Source organism: Cynocephalus volans, chromosome 16 (genome assembly GCF_027409185.1).
Source record: "Cynocephalus volans isolate mCynVol1 chromosome 16, mCynVol1.pri, whole genome shotgun sequence".
NCBI classification, from domain to species: Eukaryota; Metazoa; Chordata; class Mammalia; order Dermoptera; family Cynocephalidae; genus Cynocephalus; species Cynocephalus volans.
The window spans coordinates 44,784,780-44,806,751 of record NC_084475.1 but is presented as its reverse complement, the minus strand read 5'-3'; the positions used below and the strand labels follow the sequence as shown (position 1 = coordinate 44,806,751).

The 21,972-nt window shown below is 37.7% G+C and overlaps 1 protein-coding gene across 7 annotated transcripts in view; it reads right to left on the bottom strand.

Annotated features, from left to right (window-relative positions):
- The window catches only part of SMARCA2 (SWI/SNF related, matrix associated, actin dependent regulator of chromatin, subfamily a, member 2), a 168,009-nt gene that overhangs the window by 112,146 nt on the left and 33,891 nt on the right, over positions 1 to 21,972 (bottom strand). For all 7 annotated transcript variants that reach the window (XM_063081477.1, XM_063081483.1, XM_063081479.1 and 4 more), the window contains exons 6-10: positions 16,968 to 17,094; positions 14,868 to 15,041; positions 13,268 to 13,441; positions 10,214 to 10,384; positions 1,496 to 1,549 (exon numbers count right to left, since the gene is read on the bottom strand). In XM_063081477.1, coding sequence (XP_062937547.1) covers positions 1,496 to 1,549; positions 10,214 to 10,384; positions 13,268 to 13,441; positions 14,868 to 15,041; positions 16,968 to 17,094 — 700 coding nt within the window. The remainder of the gene's footprint in view (positions 1 to 1,495; positions 1,550 to 10,213; positions 10,385 to 13,267; positions 13,442 to 14,867; positions 15,042 to 16,967; positions 17,095 to 21,972) is intronic.

Here is a 21,972-nt window from a genome sequence, read left to right as displayed (position 1 = left end):
CTTTTATGTGTGCTAAAGCAATGGTTTTGAACACCATTACTTTGCATGCCAACATGAAGCTTCTTCCTCATTGATGCAAAAGGTCATCTATACACTCACGAGATAAAGAAGGAAATCTAGCATTTGCTATCATTTCCATCGGAGAAATCATATTCTGTTATCTTGAACTATTATAATATAGCTTATTTTATTGCTAATGTCATGCCTCAAAGAAAATTGGAAGTCACAGTAGCTGGAATTAGAAGCTTGGCAAAAGCAATGAATGAGCAGATAAGAGTATAATAAGAGCATTATTTCAAAACAAACTGAGCAAGATGTCCACTTTACAAACTTCAGCAAACACCACACATGTGTTTTGCGATTAGAAGAAAAAAAAGGTGTATGTCACAGGCCCAAGATCAGCAGCTAATTTTCCCAAGCGATAATAAGAGATAAGAACACTATTACACTAACTTGTTAAATCTCTCCCTGTGTACTTCTTAATTATAGACCCTGTGAGGCATGCTTATGTAAGGCTGGGCTTTTGCAAATTAGAGTTGTTTCTAAGTGGTCTAATATATAGTATTCTTCCCCCTTAACAGCCCACTGAGAATTTCTTACACATTAGACACTTGTCCTGATCCTTTCTTTCCTTGTGATGGATTATAGTGGTTAAGCAACATTTATTGTTCAAGAGGCTTCTGCACAGAATAGTGGTTCAACATTTTTTCCTGAATCTAGGCTGTTCCAGTCTCACACAATAAGGCTCATGTGCACAGTGATTCTAGAATGGGAAGAGGCAATCTCCCACCATCCCAATCCTCCAAGCAGGTTTATCAGAATCTGTGAGAGAAGAAGAAGCTGGTTTGAAACAAACTCCCTTTCCGTCCTGCTCTGGGGATGTGCTTCCTCATTGTAAATCACTGGCACAGAACCTTGAGTTTTTCAGGAAAAAAAATTCTAATAAATAAATAATTGTATCCTCATGATTCAGGAGAATATTAGAAATATGAAGAAATAAAATTTAGGACTATGAATGTACACAAAGAAGCTATATTGTAAACCTACAGAAAACATCAAAAAAATAGCTGACTAAATGTGTGAATTTTTTGGTATATGTATTTTCATAATTTCAAAGTAATAAACTAGGGGAACTGGGTCATATTTTATGCTTCTGCATGAAGTATACCGGGCAATTGTAGTTATTGAATCATTTAAGATTCTTACACATTCTATGCATTCATAAATATATGCTTCTGTGTGCACAGAAAATTCTGGAATGGTATGCAAGAAACTCAGTATCACTTGATTGGTAGTCTGAGATGGAAGTAGACTACTTTTTACTGTATCCCTTTTATATTACTCTAATTTTCTACTATACTAATGTACTACTATTTTTACTTAAAAGTGAATAGCTGAGTAACAGTAAAATTAGAATACACAGAGAATGGTGCTGCAAGATATGGCAGGGTGTCCATGCAGCAGAACGCAGTAGAAATGGATGAAAATCCCTTACCTCCCCATCTGGTCCCAGGGCAGACTCCCCGCCATCTGCATTCTCCTCAGCTTTCTGCAAAACAATAAAATCAAATGTTATGTGCACACCCAGAAGACGGTACAGGACTCATGACAGCAAGTTGATATGTAACAAGATTCCATTGCTACCCACCACCATCTAACAAAGCTTAAATGTTAATTGATTTCGTTTTGATTTCTCTTTGCTACCTGAGACAAAGTGTATACTTTATTAGCAACTTGCGGAGAGTCATTTAAAGCCAGATGTGATCCAAGGCCAGCAGCACACTAGAAATTTGGGGATTGTGTCTTCAGGGACCCAAAGAGTTTAAGACAACGGCAGCATTGAGATAGCAGTCAGAATCTGAAATGTTCTTCTCGTGTTTGGCACGGGAGGACAAGTCCTGACATAATCAGCTCAACTTTCCTATTCTCTAAGCAAGTTTTCATCAGCAACGAAGAACAACATCCTACAAATGTCCATCAAGAATAAGCTCTGAGGGCCAGCCCCGTGGCGCACTCGGGAGAGGGCAGCGCTCCCGCCGCGGGTTCGGATCCTATATAGGAATGGCCGGTGCGCTCACTGGCTGAGCGCGGTGTGGGCGACACCACACCAAGGATTGTGATCCCCTTACCGGTCACAAAACGACAAAAAAATAAAATAAAATAATAAAGAATAAGCTCTGAGGGCTGAGCCTGTGGCGCACTCGGGAGAGTGCGGCGCTGGGAGCGCAGCGACGCTCCCGTCGCAGGTGCACTACCGGTCACGAAAAAGACCAAAAAAAAAAAAAAAAAAAAAAAAAGAATAAGCTCTGAACTGCTCCTGGGTCATAAAAATATAAAATAACACAAAATTCTGTGAGTTCCCTCGATGTTTTGCATTCTACCTAATTGGTTTTCATAATATATAGTATTTTCACAGTGTGTGTATGCTGAAATTCAATGCACATACTGTGGTCTCATGAAAAATTCTACCATTTTTTAAATATTAAATCTTAGTCCCTTAACCTCTATGTGCCTAAAGACAACCTAATGAAAAGCTAAGATTATGTTACATTTTGTACATGTCCAAGAGAGTCTGATCTGTAATACATACAAAATAGTCCAAAATTTCTTCCATTTATAACAACCTCTCTAACAAGTGAAATCTTTAATATCACCTTTACAGAATCTTTATTTTAAAGTTATTGCTGGAAAGCTATATATATATATACACTACAATGAGAAAAAACTTTTAGTCATTTCCTTTATCAAGATATTAAAGAAAATGAGCTTTCCTCCCTCGGGCTCTTTAGTTAATTAAAAATATATATAATGATATGGAATCAATATTAACTGAACTTTGTTTACTTAAGACATTGATTCTGTAATACATTTTTGCCTTCCATAAAAATAACTCAATAGTCTTTTTGCAAAGCAATTTTTATGAAAACACTTCATTTTGAAAATTCAGCTTTTTATCCATACAGAAGAAAAATAGTTCCATAAGTGTATGAAAATTTTAAAGTTCGTTTATGACATAATTTTTTACCAAAAATACATGTATGTATATATGCCAAAGCACAAGGCATTAAAAAAAAAAATGTAGCTTCTACCAAAGAGCAGAAAATAAAATACTCCTTTTGGTTATAATTTCCCAATAATTTAATTTTCTACTTATGCCACCCCAAAACGAAAATATTTACAAACTCAAAATGAATGATTGGATTTGAAGAGCATCAGGCCCTCCATCTAGGCTAGTGATACAGAGGACAGTGACAGAACCCTCAGTCAGTCCAGAAAAGAAACCATCCCTGCTACCAGTCACTGAAGGTTCCATTTTAGGAATTCTCAGGTCCTATACTCAGGCGACTGTTTTAATTAATGGGAGAAAGTCAATTAATCCCACCACTCTTTCCATACAAACCAGAAATAAGCTACAAATTTGGCCAACAATGAAAATCAAAGGAGACAATGAATAAGCCAATTTCAAATACCTAGCAAGTGGAACTGGATCACCATTTCAATGAATAGCACAGTAAAATCTTCAAGTGCCATAAATTAATAGAACCTAAACTATTCTAAAGGATATTCTCCTATGAATATAGTATAGACTAGCCAGAGTGTTATCTAAAAAACTGCCTCATCAGGCCCTTCCATTACTTAAAAGCCCCCAAACTATTTTTTTTCAATTCCATTAGGTGTCAAATTCGAGAGGCAAAATAATATTAGATTTAAGTCACTTGGTTCTTAAATCTAACAGACAATGAGATCAGACAACCTGATTTGAATCCCAGCTCTATGAGAAACCTTAGCTGTGTGATCTTGAGCAAACCTTTTTCTCTTTGTACTTTGGTTCCCTCTTGTGTAAATGGGGATGTTACAATTACCTAAGTCACGGGGCTGATGCAGGACTGGGTTGTTACTTCAATATGTACAATGCAGTGCTGCACGTAATACATGCTGCACAAGTCAATCTCCACAATGCAAAAGAGTGAATGAAAGTCCAAGGGCTTTCTTTTACATCTATAATTAAGAGACTGGGAATAGCATTGCCTGAAAACTGCTTTATAAGGCTATGAGGTCAGGGATTTCTGTTTGTTTTGTCCACTGATGCATTTCCACACACACAGGGGTGCCTGGCACTTAAAAGGCACCAGATAAATATTTGGTGAATGAAGGAATGAATGAAAGCATCAAGAACAATGCCTTCTACTTAGCGTATGCTAACTGAATTATTATTATTATTGTAATTAGGCACCAATGTATTTGCAAGTCATAAAATAGCTAAGATCGCAGACACAACTCATCATTGAACTGGCACTCTGTGCGACTTCTCTCTCCTGCGTGCCCTGTCCCAAGATCCCTGCTATTACAGGAAGGGGAAGCCAGGTGGCAGTCTACTCTATGGCAAGCGATGTCAACTTCTCCCAGCATGCTTTGTACTCTTTCAGTTTGGTGACGATCTCTGGTTGATGTGCTTTCATAAATCTATCTTCTCACATCAAACTGATGCTTTATCTCAAAAACAAAAGCAAAGAAAAACAAAAACCCTCCCTTAAAAAAAAATCTAACACTTTTTATTGAAAAATAACTGATCAAACATATTTGTGGGGTACAGAGTTGAATATACCTGTGTACAATGTGTGATGATTAAATCAGGATACTGAGCATGTTCATCATCACAAAAGTTAATCATTCCTTGTGTCCATTAACCAATTTCTTGCTAGCCCCCCCCCCGCCCCCCATCCCTCCCTTTTTTTTGATTCAAAATGTTTGTGCTGACTTTGGACAGTCTGCTACGATGTCTTCTGCCACCTGAGGAATTTTCACATGCACTTATCTGTATCATGTGATTGCAAACACATGCTATCAATATTACGGGCTGATGCCTAAGCTTTCATTGATAAAACAAAACAAAACACTGAAGGAACTTTGTTCTGGATTCATTAATCAGGACTGAAGGAACTTTGTACTGGATTCTTCCTACCTGCAAAAAGTTTAGCACTAATTATGCTTATGTAGGGAGGGAAGAGTATAATTAATCTAGTCATGTCAGGAGACCTGATACAAATTACTCATAGCTAAAGAGATGCATAGCTAAAAATTACTCAAACTAAAGACAATTCGGGTTCCCAATTTCCAAGGCCAATGTCAATTCATATCCTCCATTTAGGAATGTTCACAAAGCTATGTGCATGGCTACCCATCTTCCTTGCAGAAGGTATATAAAATAATCAACAGGGCTGAGGAGGAAAAGGAATCCCTAGATATGAAAATCCTGTGTAAGCTGAACTCAAGAACACAGACTTCAATGGGGTACTTTATTTAGATTACCACACAGGCTACAAACAGCCTCATTTTGTAAAGAAACAGTTTTATATCAAATATTTTACAATCCATATTATAAAGTGAATGCATTTATTCCCCGGCAGGTGTTGTTATAATATGCTGAAACAACATTCATATGTGCTGGCATCTTAAGAACTCATTCTGCCTCACAGGAAACCTAAGCTTTTTGAAACCACTTGGGCTATTTTTACTGTCATTTAAGTGGACCTTTGAGCATTAAGATAGGGTGATCAGGCAATAAAAAATGTCCAGCAATATCAAATTAACAGGCATTTTCAAATGACTTGGGTTGTGTCTTACAGAGAAAACGAATTTGAACATTTTTGACTCAAGTAACTGGTCAATTCAGTTAAACAGGGCTTTCATCCAATCTTCTGGTTTCACGCATTTTGACACTGAACTAATCAAATAAATCCAATCATTGTGGCATAGGGTTCACCTACCCTTACAAGAGTCTTTACACTAAAGTGTGCAGAATTATCATAGAATCTTCTTTTCATCTGTGAAAATCTTGTAGCAGAAAACTGCAATAAACTAATCTTTGGAGAAAACATGAGATCAAGAATTGAGAAGAATCAGAGAGCAACTTGAATTTAAAACAAATGTCTCAACAACATTACTACTTTGCATTTGATGCTCTTTTCACTGAAAATCATGACAACGGACTTTTCTGATTTTTTTGATATCTAAAAAGGATAAGAGCACATTTCCTATCACTATATTGATCAATACATTATGCCAGAAGGGTCCCCCTTCCAAAATATCACAGTACTGAGATTTACTTCTAATGATGGCTGAGAAGGCGGGTGAGAGAGAGGGAGGGAGGGAGAAAGGGAGAGAGAGAGAATAAAAGACATTTTATAAAGAAATAAAACACCACGATGAAAAAAATATCTGGTACAGTTGCCCCCAGATTTTCTTAATGTGTGTCCATTAGTAACTTGAGTTTCCAAGAAATGTCACAAATAACAAGAGCATAATTCTGCTGGTATACACCCCATTGAAAGATATGAAAAGAATAAATATTTATTTTGGGCTTGAAGCCAACAGCTCTAGAAGCTGAACCCCTACGATGGCTAGACTTCTAAGCAGTAGTCTGGGGTGCCCCTGGCATGGACTTCTAACCACAGTTTAAGGAAAAATGCACCCTAGAGCACTGTGAGGAATGCCTTATTATCACAAGGAAACACTTTAAGTTAGAGCCCATGTAATTAGAAATTCTCTTTGTAGGAGTTGGGGATGTGAGGTGGCAAGCAGAGTCCATCAAAAATAATAAATTCTCATTTTTCTTCTGCTTGCCTCCATAGTCAAAGAATCTCTTATTGACCTGAAAGATGTCCTACCCACTAATATCCACATGATCCCCAACTAGAAAAAAATGGTGACTGTTTATTCAACACCAAAAGAATATGCAGTAAAGGCTTAAAAAAAGAGATTTTATTTTTTTAAAAAAACATAATCACATCTCAACAAACTTTTATCACAGAATTTCTTGATAAAGTAACTAACATTTACTGAGCACTTACTATGAGCTAGGAAGCATTCTAAATGCTTTGGATAAACTTTCCCACATCATCTCACAACAAATCTATGGGTCACATACTCTTCCTATCACCTCATAATGGATCAAGTGAATGGAGTACTATGTAAGAGATTTTTTTAATGAAACATCCTACAAGGGAATAATAGCACATTCGTATATTTTTTCTTATGCAGTTATTAATTTAAAAGATTGCATGCTAACACGATTTGGGCAGTGGTCCAATTTACTAATTTAGCCACATTCAATCCTATTTGTACATACATTGGTGGCTTTATCTAGCCCCATCCCCTTTTTTATCCTGCAGTCACCCTGTAGTTAGAGAACAACCATGTCAGAGAACAAAGACCTCAAGGTCATGTTAAACACACATAATAGCACATTCATCTTGTAACACTGCAGAGATTGGTTTCACATAATTAGATATTTCAATACTTTAAAAATTATGCCCCCTCTGACACTTAAGTAGATATACATAGTTTACTTCTTTGTCTTCTATCTCAAGGGCATTAATGGAAGACTAGGCTGAGAATGAGAAGTTTCTAAATGATTTATAAATGTATACTTCATAGAAATGCCCCTAATGGCGAGAAGAGAAAATTAAACAAGGTCATGATAGATTAAAAGAAACGTACACTATTATTCACTAGCAGCAAGTAAACACAATAAAGTCCCCTTGAAAGACAGCGGACTTCTCTGTCATGCTGGGCAATTTTTTTTTTTTTTAAGAAAAGTGATATACCAGTTTAACACTGAAAGTAAAAAGTAATCCTTTTCCAATTTAATGACAAGATTCACCACATTCATCTTTAATAGCACAGTTCCTAGAGCTATCAGTACCTTAGTTATCCTGCCAGTGTTGCTGCTGCCAGCTCAATGCTATGAGCTCACTGAGTAAAGCCGGTTTTCTCTAAACAAAGGTTAATTGATGCCTTAGTTAATTTTTAAAAATGTGGATAGGTACAGCATAATATTTAATACTGTGGGAGAATGCTGAAAGCAACAGCACAGAATTTTTAAGCTTGTGGCACAAGTTTTCCTGCACCAGAGAGAAGCTGGAACAAGCAACTCTCAATCACTCGCTCTGATGGAGGGGAGAAGAACTACAGATAATCCAAAGTGTCAGATAATCAGCTTTTGAAAGCATCCCTTTCCTTTGCACTTTAATAAAGGTGCATATGGAACTGGGTAATTCACTTTGAACTAAGTCTTAAAGCTCTGTGAAAGAGACAGGTTCCTGAAAGGGCTAGGAAGGGCCTTAATTTCTTTTTTCTTTTTTTCCTTCTTTTCTCCCATTTCTCCTAGCAAGATGGGCCAGGAAGGAAATACAGCCCCTCCTCCTTAGTTCTGCAAAGGACAGGGAGTGCCCAAATGCTAGGCACCCTGAGAACATGCAAGACAAGAGGGAGATGGCTGATAACAAAGGAAAAATTCTGCACTTGAATCATGTGAGACAGTCAGCAGGAGATGCCCAGAGATAGCCACAAGGCAGATGGCAGCTGCTTTGGCTCTATCCCTTGTTTGCCAGAAAACCAAGCCCCACCCACAATTTGACTCCCAGTTTTCTTTCACAGCATTCATCACAATTTATAATTATATATTTGGGTGCATGTTTGATTGATGTCTGTCTGTCTCTATCTTTTTTTCTCTCTCTGATTAAATTGTGAGAGACAGCAGGAATGCTGTTCCTCACCACTGCCCTTTCCTCCCCCAGTGTTTACTACACTATCCAGCTCATAGTAAGTGTTTAGCTAATATTTGCTGAGTGAAAGCATAAAATAGAAGGAGTAAATGCTATCAGCAAACCTAAAGACAAGAGTTTGGAAGAGGAGCACCAACCTATAGATCACGTAGCACAGGCAGCACCATGAAAAATATTGTGACAGGTCCCTGCTCTGTCCAGATTAACACAAAAATACACGCATAATCATTAACATCAATTATCTATCTTTCTTTGCCTATGAGGATACGACTATCTAATACCATGGCAGGAATCTATGAATTATAAGTGAGAAGCTCTTATAATTCTTATAATCTGAGCCATTAGCATTTAATCACAAAGAAATGTAGAATATGAACTTTAGTATTAAAGACACTAACAGTGGTAACCTCTGCAAAACACACCACTAGATTAGGAAAAACTAGAACTGCCAGTTAATGGGGTCCGCTTATACAATGTGACATCACATCTGTTTGCCTGTGTGCTCTTCACTAACTCTGAAAAGGTCTATTTAAGTCAGAAATTGGGAGCTAGAACTTTGAAAAGTCTATAATGCTGCATTGACAAGAAAATGAGATACTCCTTACCAACGAAATGTCTAAATCCAAGCTCTGAGTCAGTCCTCAGTCTTCTTCACAGTAAGGAAAGCTACCGTACACTAAAGGAATCAGGTACAAGAAGGTGCCTTCTCAGTCAATTATTTCTCCTCCTTAATTATGAAACAGTATAAAGATTCAGGAGCCTTGAAATTTGATTCTTTTTTGAAAACCATTTTGCTCAATTATTCAGGGTAGAGAATAAATGATTAAATGCTACCAATCTTCAATTTTCACAATTCTGACAAAGACTTCCTGTTGATGTTTATACCTGGCCCAATCAGAATTTATCACAAAAACAAAATAAAAAGAACTAGATTACTGGACTGCTTCCGCTTCAAAGAGGACCCATATTCACAAGTTACACCCAGCAGGTTACTCTTGAATTGAGATATAGTATCTGCAGAGCAGAGAGTCTACGTCTTACCCTTCTATTCTCATGATAATTAGGATCTATTTTACAGAGGGCTATTTTTTTTTTCTGTAAGTACCTAAAATCCTTATCTGCACACTTACCTTACTGCGATACCAGGGCAGCAGAACTGAATGAACAATTTTGCCATTGCCATCCATCCAAATGAACAGGCTCAAATTTGTTCCAAAAATATTCCCAAACTATATGCCTTCTTTCAATCTATATGCTGCATTTTCTTCTTAATTTTCATCAGATTCTTAACTCAACAGTCCCCTGCCACACTGGCATTACACTTAGGCAAACATTTATTTGTGTCCATGCTTTTCCTTTTCCTATTGACCTATTGTGTACTTAATTTAAAATGTTATGTTAAATGATGGGAACACAGACGGCACTGTTTCAGCTGAGTGCATCCCACGTGTCACACCCTCATCTCCAACACGCTGTCTAGTACACCTAGCAAACTTTCACACCATACCCATTCATGCAACTGTCGCAATTCAGTATCTACACCTCCCGTTAGTGTAGGAAGTGGTCCTTATTCGAGAGCAATTCTTGCCTTAAACGAGTCCCTGCCCCAATGCCCCAGACTCAGCCACGACCACTAGGGTACGCACCTTCTTCCTCCTCCTCCTTTTCTTCTTCTCTTTGGCTGCCTGGGCTTGCTTGTGCTCCCAAACCAGGTTGGTCAGGTTGGCCACATACTCGTCAGTCTGCTGCAAGAGGTAAGCTAAACGCCTGTCTTTCTTTTGGTCAATCAGTTTTCTGTAGCCCTCTTCGTCTTCAGCCTATGAAGGAAAGAAGAGCACGATGTCAGCATCATGCAAGTTTACAGAACACTCCATTCCCCGCTCCACCCTCCCCTTGCCAGTCTGCGCTGTGACTGCTGGTGAGTGCAGCAGACTGGATGAGCTCGGCTGCACCAGCCCTCACGTGGAGCCCGGGACTGGGCCAACACACAGAAGTGTGACGCCTTTGTCCCAGGACGGGTGGGGGGGTTGCATGGCAAAATCAGGGCACCAAGTGCCAAGCTGCACTTCAAGTCAGCTCTTCATTTTTCTGTGTTTTTTTAACTGTACAGAAATAATGTTAGAATATGACAATTCACCATCTGAACTTTATTTTTAGCTTTACATTTTGGAAATTTTCAAATGTAACCAAAAGTAGAGAGAATAGTATGATCTCTCACATAACCAACACCAAGCAAGAAAACTTAAACTTGTGGTGACTCCCGTTTCATTGCTACCCTTCCCCCAATGCCTCTCCTGGATCCCAAACTGGACTGTCTTGAGCAAATTTCATACATACTATTCTTCCACTCATAAATATTTCAATAGTATTTCTAAAGACAAGGACTCAAATAGGCTTTTAACAAATAACTTCTTAAACTTAAAAAACTTTTCTTTTTGGCATTACAAACTTTGTGATTGACAGCAAAGGTCAAATTGGGGGGGATTTGTGTCACAGATCTGCACTGGTTATGGGCTTAGGTGACTGGAGACAAGTCATTTAGCACCTGAAGTCACATACTGCTGAGCAATAAAACAGACACAATAATTCCCACCTCCACCTCCCATTAAGCAATATTATGAGGTTAAACAGAATAAAACTCTGATGTACTCTGAGCCATTTCAAGAGAAATATATTTTATAAATCCCAGTAAAAGGACACTCCAAAATATTTTTCTCATGGGATGCTAGGATAAAAAGTACATGCTTCAAAATCCTTAAGAGGTAACTCCATTACAGAAAAGCTTGGGGTCTTCAGTCCAGGAAGTCACTCCAGCATTTGCCCGAGTGACAGCAGCTTCACCATTCAGTCCGGCTGCTGTCTGCCCCACGAATGAGCATGAACCTCAAATGCTATTATAACTCTAATTGCTTTTGGTTATGGTTGATCTCACTTGAAGAAAGAGTGATAAAAAACTTCAGTTTCTCTATTATCTGTGTATTCCATCATTTAATTGCAAAAATTAATGATTTGCAAATGCCTAATCATTAGTGTCAAACCAATCTGTTTCTGAAGTTCTAATATAGTTTCACTTCAGTTGAATCAGACAGATTTGACTACTTACTGCTCAGATTACTATAAAATGATCTCCTGAGTTAGTTGGAAATCTCTTGGACAGTTCTCTCCTTCCAAGACAAGAGAGGGAGATAGGATAAGATGGTAAGATTTAGTAGGCCCTAAACACAGTGACTTTTAAAATATGGTGTTTACTGTCCAGAATCCAAAAAAATTAATGAAAACAAAATGCAAACTCTAATACCAGGAAGGAAGACAGTATCACTGAGAATTTTCCAGACATGTAATTATGGGCTAAGGCTAATGACTTTATCTTCATCTGTTCAGGCATCGTGTCCCAGATAAAATCTGCAGGTCTCCTATCATTACAGATCACACACACTTTTCTAAAATCCGCAGTGTGCTCTGAGATCCAAATAAATGGTCAATAAAACCAAATACTCAGGCCAATGATACAAACCTATCCCTTCTGTGTTTATATATCCATAAAAAAATAACAACACAAATGTAATGATCCATGAATAACTTTTGATAATAACACAACTATCATAAAAATCACTTTTCACATTGTTAAAGAATAATTTCTGCCATGAAAAAAAAAAAGATAAGCATCAGAGGCTTCAAAAAAGAGATCTTCTTAGGTTCAAAACACAACTTATTTCATTTAAAAAAATTGGTTATTTATTAAAAAAAACTTGGTAATTTATCTCAAAGAGGCCATATTTTTAAAAGAACTATATTTGCCATCCTTCCAGATCTGGTTATCAAGCTCTTGCAAATTAGAGCACCTGCCTTTATGTGAGAAGCTATCATGTCAACAACAATACCACGTAGGATATGGTAATGCTATAGTCATCAGTGGTAGCCCTAGATGTGTGGCATGTAGTGTCGAGGAAAAAGAAAGTGTTTTTACTCCATCCCCCTGAAGTTCAAGATAACTCACTAATATTTTTGATAAGCAGCTTTCACTTTCTCCTTCTACTACTGCCGCATTTTTATTTTATTTTATTTTATCAATATACAATGTAGTTGATTTTCATGTCCCCTTACTGATTCCTCCCTTCCCCCTCCTACCCAACAACCTCATATCTGTTCACTTGTCTTAACAAGTTCAAGGAATTGTGATTGCTTTGTCTTCTTCCTCACCCCCCATTTGTGTATTTATTCATTTATTTTTAGCTCCCCCAAATAAGTGAGAACATGTGGTATTTCTCTTTCTGTGCCTGACTTGTTTCACTTAATATAATTTTCTCTAAGTCCATCCATGTTTCTGTGAATGGTAGAATTTCATCCTTTTTTATAGCAGAGTAGTATTCCATTGTGTAGATGTACCACATTTTCCGTATCCACTCATCTGATGATGGACATTTGTGCTGGTTCCAGCTCTTGGCTATTGTAAATAGTGCTGCGATGAACATTGGGGAACAGGTATCCCTTTGACATAACGACTTCCATTCCTCCGAGTATATTCCCAGCACTGCCGCATTTTGCGGGGGGGAGGGGAGAGATGAAGTGGAGAAAGAGGAACGGGTAAAGGGACACGAAAATCATCTATAATGTATATTGAGAAGTTAAAATAAAAAACAAAAACCAAAAAACATTCTCAATACTAGCGTTTTCCCCGGCTCCTGCGGGGGGCCCCTTACCATCAGTCTCCGCATCCTCTCCTTTTCAATCCGCTCTGTCTCCTTCTTCTGCTCCCTTTCGGTGTTGGCATGCCACGTTGCCACCGCTTTGGAAAGCTTCTGGATCTTCCCGGCCACAGAGCGATGGTATTCCTTAAAATCTTTTGCATGTTGCAAAATACTGTTCAGGTATTCCTAAAGGATCCAAAAGGGGAAGAAAAGGATTCTTAAAATCCATTTCCTGATGTTCTGTGAAATATCAACAGAGTCCCAGAAAACTCTCAGTGTGTATTCGACACAAGTAAAAGATGAGAATCTATTTTAGGAGAGGTGCCCTGGTGAGTCTCTGCAGTGGAGGACTGTGGGGCTGCTGAGAAAGACAGCTTCTCCAAGTTCGTTTTGTTGCAAACCTGTGGAAGAGAAGCTTCCCCAGTCTTAAGGATGCGACCCCATAAAAATGGGAAGATCAGAGAAGGAAAGAGACCTACGAAATGACAGTGATAATATTTAAAGCGAATCACTCACCCTGAAATTAACCTAAGGGACACAGTGAACTTAAATGCCTAGAATTGTAACGCAAAGTAAGTTTAGACAAAACGAAAATTGCCACACATAATTTGTATCCACGTTTTAAATAAAGGAGGGAAACACGTACCCTACATTTTTTCAAAATGAAACTAAGCAAGGCACTAAATTAAGCACAGGAAAACAAACAGAATTTATAGGATTCTGACACAAAATCAAATACTACATTAAAATATTTCCAAATTTCTGGAAAGGAATGTTTTTTAAATATTTGTCTCCGTGAAACCTCTGACTGGGTTCTTCAAAGAGCCCAGGATACTATATCTATATTTGTTATAAAAATAACTTTTCATTCTCTTCTGTCCTTTTGCAAGTTCCGTTTCCCAGGAATTTGCACTAGGAAAACCCCTATGCCCACCCATTCAGGTGCTTTCTATGGGATTACAAACATGACACCTGTTATGGACTGAATGTTAGTGTCCTCCAAAAATCCCTATGTTGAAATCTGAACAACCAAAATGACAGTATTAGGAGGTGGGGTCTTTAGGAGGTGATTAGGTTGTGAGGTTGGAGCCCTCAAAAAAGGGATTAGAGCCCTCATAAAGGGAGCTGGGAGAGCTTTGCTCTTTTCCTCCCATATGAAGATACAAAGAGAAGTCAGCAGTCTACAGCCTGGAACAGGGCCCTTGCCAAATCCCAACCACACTGGTACCTGATCTCAAACTTCTAGCCTCCAGAACTGTGAGAAATAAATTTCTGTTGTTTATAAGCCACCCAATCTAGGGTATTTTTCTATTCCAGCCCAGACTGACTAAGACAATCCTTGACTGGAACTCAAGAAAGCTGTGTCCTAAACGTCATCCTGCTACTGACCAACTGTGTGACCTTGGGCAGGTCACCCATTTATCTGTCTTGGCCTAAGTGTTCTTGTCTATAAAATGACATGGCTGGACTCTGCAAACCCCAAGGAACCTTTCTGTCCTGTGGCGTGCCCACCGCATGCAAAGGTACATTTTCCAGTCATTCTGACCCCTTCTATTGCCTTCGCTGGGCATCTCTGTCAAAGTGTGGGTAAGTGAAGCCCAGTTCTGAGCACCTGGTGTTTCTGCCGGCGCTTCCTCTCTTGCTCAATCTTCTGCTGCTTCTCTAGTTTCTCAGTCATACGGGCTTCTCTCAGAGTCTGGCGCTTGCTCCGCTTGTATGCTTTGGAGTTTAGAGCCGTCTCGAGGGTTGTGTCCCTGCGCATGCAGGCCACCACCTCCTGTCTCAGCTGTCAAGAGCAGAGTGGTTAGAGAGCCTCCCCAAAGGGAAGCTGGGTTTCTGAACCCTGACTTCTCTAATGGAACATAATGGGGACTGCATGAGTTTCTCAATCACAGCTGGCCTTTATTAAATGAAGAAACTAAAAGGATAGTAATAAGGATAACATAAGTTTTCTTTCCAAATAATTCAGAGCAAAAGCAGTTATAGAACTGTAACAATATAAAGAAAAAAAGAGTAGACGTTGTCCTGGCTTTTAAATCAATTAATTCATTCTACTTAATTATTCTAATGATATTAATTAGTTAATAAGCTTTTAAAATTTTTTTACTTCATTTTAAATGTCTTACTAACATTCTCTTTGTGTTTAAAGATTAACTTTAATGATGCTCCACCAAAAGAATGTAAGAATTACTTTCTGTTCATGTTGTATGATAGCAGGTATCCAAACAATGTTAACTCATAGTCTCATAAAGAGAAAGAGAAGTATGGGTTTTGGCTTCCTCCCACTCCAACAATGATATTCTTTACAAGATATTTAAATGCTATATTACATCATGGACTTATTTTAGATGATTATAAATATAATATTTTATCCATATTGCATGTTATGTGGTGGTAGGGAGTGGGGACTTGGGAATAGACATAACAATAATCATTCAGTTGAATCTGAAATCATCATCAATTACAGTCAATTGAATCAGGAAACTTCACAGGTAACATATTTTTCAACAATATCAAACAAAAATCAGAGACCAATAAGAGTCCAGCATGGTGAGGCTAATTTAAATATAAGCTTACTCCTAAAAATATACTTGATTAATATTCATTCTAAAAAATTTTATCAAACACTATTAATTCATGTTATGAAGTCACCTATAAGCAGTAAATGGAACTCACAGAACTTTTCTTTTTCCTTTTAAAGTTTGAGCTGAAATCTAGTCTCACAAACCTATAGCCAAGTAGCACCTACCCCTCAGTGATGCCCTTCTGTGATACTACAACCAGCAAGGCAATGTACACCCAGGTTCATATGACAATAGCAAGTGGAGTGGCCTTGTGATTTTAGTCACATCCTCCAACAGCCCAAGTCATGCAATTCAATACATCCAAACTACTTTTATTCATTAATAATTCATTCTGCATGCCCCGGACTCTAACAAAACAAACCCATCTGACTGACAACAAATCGCTCCTTATCCCCTTTGGCTTAGGGAGGCAATCCATGGACTAGGAGACTTGCACCTTTTGGGTTCACAAGGCACAATGCAGTAAAGTGAAAATTAGCTCCACCTCATTCCATTAGTCTCCAACTCATTGAGAAATAAGAAAATAGATCATGATACTAGCTTTTTATAATGACTACTGAGAACTGTAACAAGAACAAATAATAATTCACTTATTAATCAGTATGGGGGTCTGATGTGATCAAATGCTCCAAACTTAGGTTTTAATGAATAATGAAGCTACAAGGCATTGTTTTATGTATTTCTATAAACGATCTCCCAATTCAGTAGAGTGACTATCATATTTGCTGAAATTATTTTCATAGTCATGGCTAGCATTTTACATTTGTGCTTACAAAGCAGCTTCTACCACCTTCTTGCTTTTCCTTGGAGTCGTAAAGACAAATATGCACTACCCCATTTGTTCTCCAGGTTTTTTATCCACAGTAACAAAATGCCATAACTCTGACTTTGTAAACCATAACACAGGAGAAAAAATGTTTCCAATATACAGAAGGGAAACACAGAATAATAAGCAGTTCATCTTCATTACTTTTAGCTATACACTGTTGGCCTAAAAGATACACTATTTTACTAAGTTTATATCTTTATAACAATATTGAATAGACTAAAGGAAGCTCAGAGATCACACTTTAGGAACAATTACATTTATTTCCTACATCTCAGATTCACTGGGGAAAAGGTATTACCTGACGCTGGAAATTGAGTAACCGAAGTGCTTTCAGTTCCACGGTTGCTTTGGTTCGTAAATCTGGTGGCAAAGAGCCAGGCAGATTTTCCAGTTCTTGTATCCTGTGAGCTATGCGAGCCTGAAGTCTAAAGAAAATAATGAAATGGGGGAAGGGGGGAGGTGGAAATATACATCACAATTTAGTCTTACATGATAAACAATAACCTTAAGTTTAAGTTCATGAGAAAACATATTCTAGATACTGACAGTTGATTTCTGACACCCAACTAGATTTTCTGATGTTAAGCAGAGAAAAGCTACATTTGCACTAATGCAGACACGTGCTATATGTTACTTAACACTCTGGCTTTCTACATAACTTATCTCTAACACCCAGGAAAGAAGGCTCACGCTACACCTAGGGAGAATACCAAATGTCCTTGCTCACTCTTAGAGAGAGGAAAATTTGACTGGCTCCCTAACTCCCAGCCAGCCAGGGTGCAGAGCTCAAACAACCGACTTTTCTTTCCAACTTCTTTCTGTTCTAAGGCAACCCGGCCATTTGCCCTCCTTGACAAGATGCTGATAACAATAGCCATTAAAGCAAGAGCAGTTTTAGGTGCTGAGGCCACAGAAATCAGCCAACCCAAAACATTCAGAGAGAGCTCTGCCAGCCACAACCACTTCCTCTGTGAGCAGTGCTCGCTTGTAAAAAGAAAAGGCAAATTAGGCACTTTTAAAAATCAGAGGCAGCAGCAAATACTACTTAAAAACCAAGAGTTTCTAGAAAAGGATACTGCGGAGTCTCATTTTAGACACCATCAAATATAACTGCAGTTATTTCCTCATCTTAAAGGCAGAATACAAAATAAAGATATCTCACTTTCTTTGTTTGTGTGGGATATCATTACTGTTACACATATAAACTCCTGGTTTTTGAGTTTACCTGGATCCTATCCTTGCAAATAATTATATCAAATTTAAATCTATTTTTAGAACCACCTTCCCATAAATTTAGGGCAAAAACTGTCTAAACAGTAGTAATAAAAGAGGTAATAAGTTAAATTCAGTTAATATTAACTGCATTAAGGGTATTTCATGCACAATTTTAGTTACCCCCCCCCCCCCCTCTCTCTCTCTCTCTCTCTCACACACACACACACACACACCCCAACAAGGTAAATGTTATAATGGCCCCATTTTACTGAAGAGAAAACAGAAGGAACATGTAGACATCACAGAGTTAGTAAACAAGGGAGCCAAGACTGGAACCCTCATTTGCCTGATACCAAAACCACTGCAAAGATACTGAGATAATTAAAATACACTTTCTACCTGAGAACTTTCCTGGACGTCAACTACAAAAGTTGAAAACTAAGGATTCTGTCAAAAAGGAATAATATTGGTTCTTTCAACTTTTATGATGCTGCATATTAACATGGTAAAGTAAAATCTTCTGTGACTTAGATGTTACAAAATATCTTAATTCTTCATATAGCCCAGACATCAATATAAATGCTTTTTAAGAAACCTATAGCTGTCTGGTTTGGGAAGTAAATAAAATGTCATCTTTTTTAAAAATTTAAAAATTATACTAAGGGAAATGATTCATTTTTCATTGACTTCATTGAAAATAATATTTATGACAGACTTCTATTTGATTTGGTACATGTGTTATTGATTCTGATTTACCAAATGATTTATCATTATAATGTGTTAGTATTATCATTGTTACCATGCGGTTACAAACAATAGCACTCTTAAAAAGTTTAACCATTCAACAGACTAAAAATTTGTTAGCTTAAATAGTAATAATAATAATAAACATAAACATAAAAATAATAAACAGTCATTTTACTAGTGATACTCATGGCAGTAGTAGCATGATTTTCTATTTTTACTATGTGAAACAAACATTTACTTCATTTATCCAATTCATTTTCTTAAATACCCACGTAGCACCAAATCTTCAAAAACAGCAACAGATGATGCATCTTAACAATTAAGATATTAAGAGAAAAATCCATTATAGATTTTTTCAAATACCTAATTTAAAGGGAAACAAAGTAAAACCGAAGCAATTTACTATGGCAGAATTAAGGCCATACTAAAGAAAAATGAAATATTACAGTGAAGTAAGATGATGGCCAAAGATTTGGTGATTCTACTTCTTTGGTTCTAGATTCATTGCAGACCTTTCTTATTTGAATATCCTAGGACTCAAACTATCCCTTGGTATTCTGGTTTACTCTCCTTGACAAAGTGGGTCAGATGGAGAATTAGAGGAATAGCTCTTTTTTCCTTAATCTTCCAAAGGGCTATGGAACTAGAACTAAATAAGTCATCATAGGACAAGTGGGCTGACAGAGTTTAAATAACACTGAACTGGGAGGATGGGAAGTTGGGGAGCAGAGAAGGAAATGAGGAAGTGGGGAGTAGGGACTTGGTGCAGACAGGGTTTGTGACCAGGGGGTTGCATGTCTCACTGAAATGACTGCTTCTCCAAAGAACCAAGTAAGTTGTCAGTCAATTGCAGATTCCCCTGCCCAGAAGAATCTCTTTTATGAAAGAGAGGCAAGAAATACAAAGTGCAAGCTCTAGGAGAAGAGGAAAAAGAGATTCCATAGTAAAATTATATGCATTTGATTCAGCACATGGGGGGTGGGTAGCAAAAGTGCAGGAGGGGCTTCTTTAACATAGAAAATTGTATTTTTGTTGTTGTTGTTGTTAACAGAAATCTTCACGTTAAATAATGCTCCTCTCCAGACAATTTCATCTTCCCATCAATGGGATTCAGCAGGTAGTCCGATAAAGCGATTCAGGACTCTTAAACTTCCCGAAACAACAACAAGACGTAATACTGCATAACTGCAGGAGACTCATTTAGTGTCCTCACGAGCCCAGAAAATTGAAGCAGAATTAGGTCACTCAGGTTTTTCATATAGATTGAACAGTAAATCAAGAGGGTTACTGTTCTGGCAAGAAAAAGAGTTCCATTAAAGGCAAGGGATATTTGTTCAGGTCCAGAGGAGAAGTTTATGACTCCTGTAGGAGAGTTACTTGAATAGAAAATGACACCGGTACATTTTGTTCCTTCAAGGAGCTGAGTGACACTTTAAAAAAAGAGGGAGAGGGTGTGACATTTCATAACTCTGCTGGTAAAGCGGCTATTGGTAATTTTTGAGAAGAAATTTTCAGGAATATATTGGAGACAAGGGCAGGACAAACCAAAGAAAAAGAAAAACCACAGGTAAGCAACCGATGCTTGCTTCCCAAACAAGGAGGAAATACACTATTATCACACTCAAGTCTGACTTGATTCCAAAGTGGGCTCCTATAATTCAAAGATGCCCTTCCCAAATTAACCCCTTTGAGTGTGAAATACGTTTTCCGTGCAAACATTTGTGGAATTAGTTTATAATATGCCAACATGGCAATTCCTGTGTCACTTTCGATAAAACATCTAACTTTTCAATGGAAGAAACTGAAGTTATGCATACTGAGAGAGCAAAGAGAGTTGTGCTAAAAAGAAAAAAAGAAAAAGAAGCACATGGAAATATCTCTCTGACACTTACTACAGAGAAGAAGCAATAAAGTTCTGTTATGAGAGAAAGATGGTCAAATAGAAAGGATCCAATTTAAATGAGGAAAAAAAATGTTTTACTAGAGAGCTTATACAGATCTGAGCCAAAGCGTTCATCTGCAGAAACTCATTTATGCTACGACTGAATAAAGAAGGTCAATTTGTCAAAATTCTGATTTGATGATGAACAGGAAAAATAGACAACTGACTTAAAAGTTAAAAAATGTAAGATTCTGACAATTTCCTTTTAATTTTCATAGACAAGGTAAGTGATATTACAATGGCCAAATAAATTAACAACTGTTAAGGAATTTCTGACAGATGATTTTTGCTCAAACTAAGTTAAATTGTAAAAGAGGTATTTTTTATACCTTGTTGAAATCTTCCATCAGATGATGAAGATACTCTGGCTAGTGAGCCATTCTATTAACGAGGGGCAAAAGAAAGAAGAGTTTCTTTGCCACCTTTTACAAGTGTGTGAAGGACTCAATCTAACCCTTTTAAGGGATAAATTTAACTAATCTCTGCAGTTGAACCATTTATCTTCACATAGGCATAAGCCAGCTATTGTTCTATATAACTAAAGAAGATCAAATATGCCTCTGCAATGCTGCTACCAGTACAAATCTATGCTTCTTCTCGAGATGGCCATGGGAAAATTCAGGCCAAAGGATCCACGAGTGTTTTGTACCCAGTTGTCCAGATCAAAGGATCCCCAGGGCTTTACGAAAGAGAAGACATTTATCAAGTAATAACAATGGGAAAAATAATCATTTCACCACATTCTGCAGTGCATATAATTTTAAAGATACTGACAGAATTTTTTTTTTATTGATACAGGAGTGCAAGACAAAAGCATTTTATGCATTGGAAGAGGCTAAATAGTACTACATAATAGTACACTTTGGGATACCATGCTATCAAGAAGGGTGCTAAAGTGAGCTCATTACAAGAAAGTCCTGCAATTAAAATTCTGGCAAATATGATAAAGAAAATTTAGGAGTCAGCAAAATAAATATGTAGTTAAGGGCCGGCCCCGTGGCGCACTTGGGAGAGTGCGGTGCTTGGGCGCGCAGTGGCGCTCCAGCCACGGGTTCGGATCCTATATACGGATGGCCGGTGTGCTCACTGGCTGAGCGCGGTGCGAGTGACACCAAGCCAAGGGTTGCGATCCTCTGACCGGTCACAATCCCCTTACCGGTCACAAAAAAAAGACAAAAAAAAAAAAAACAAAAAAACACACACACACACATAAACTAACAGGCTGAATAACGAAAAGAAATAAGAGGGTACTTCAAAAAGTTCATGGAAAGTGCTATACTCTTTTAATTCTATTTTTCACAAACTTTTTGAAGTACCTCCTTATTATATAAAATTTCCAGGTATGGAGAGCATCCATCTCATGAGGGTAGTTCACATCGTTTAACAAAGTTACTGGTAG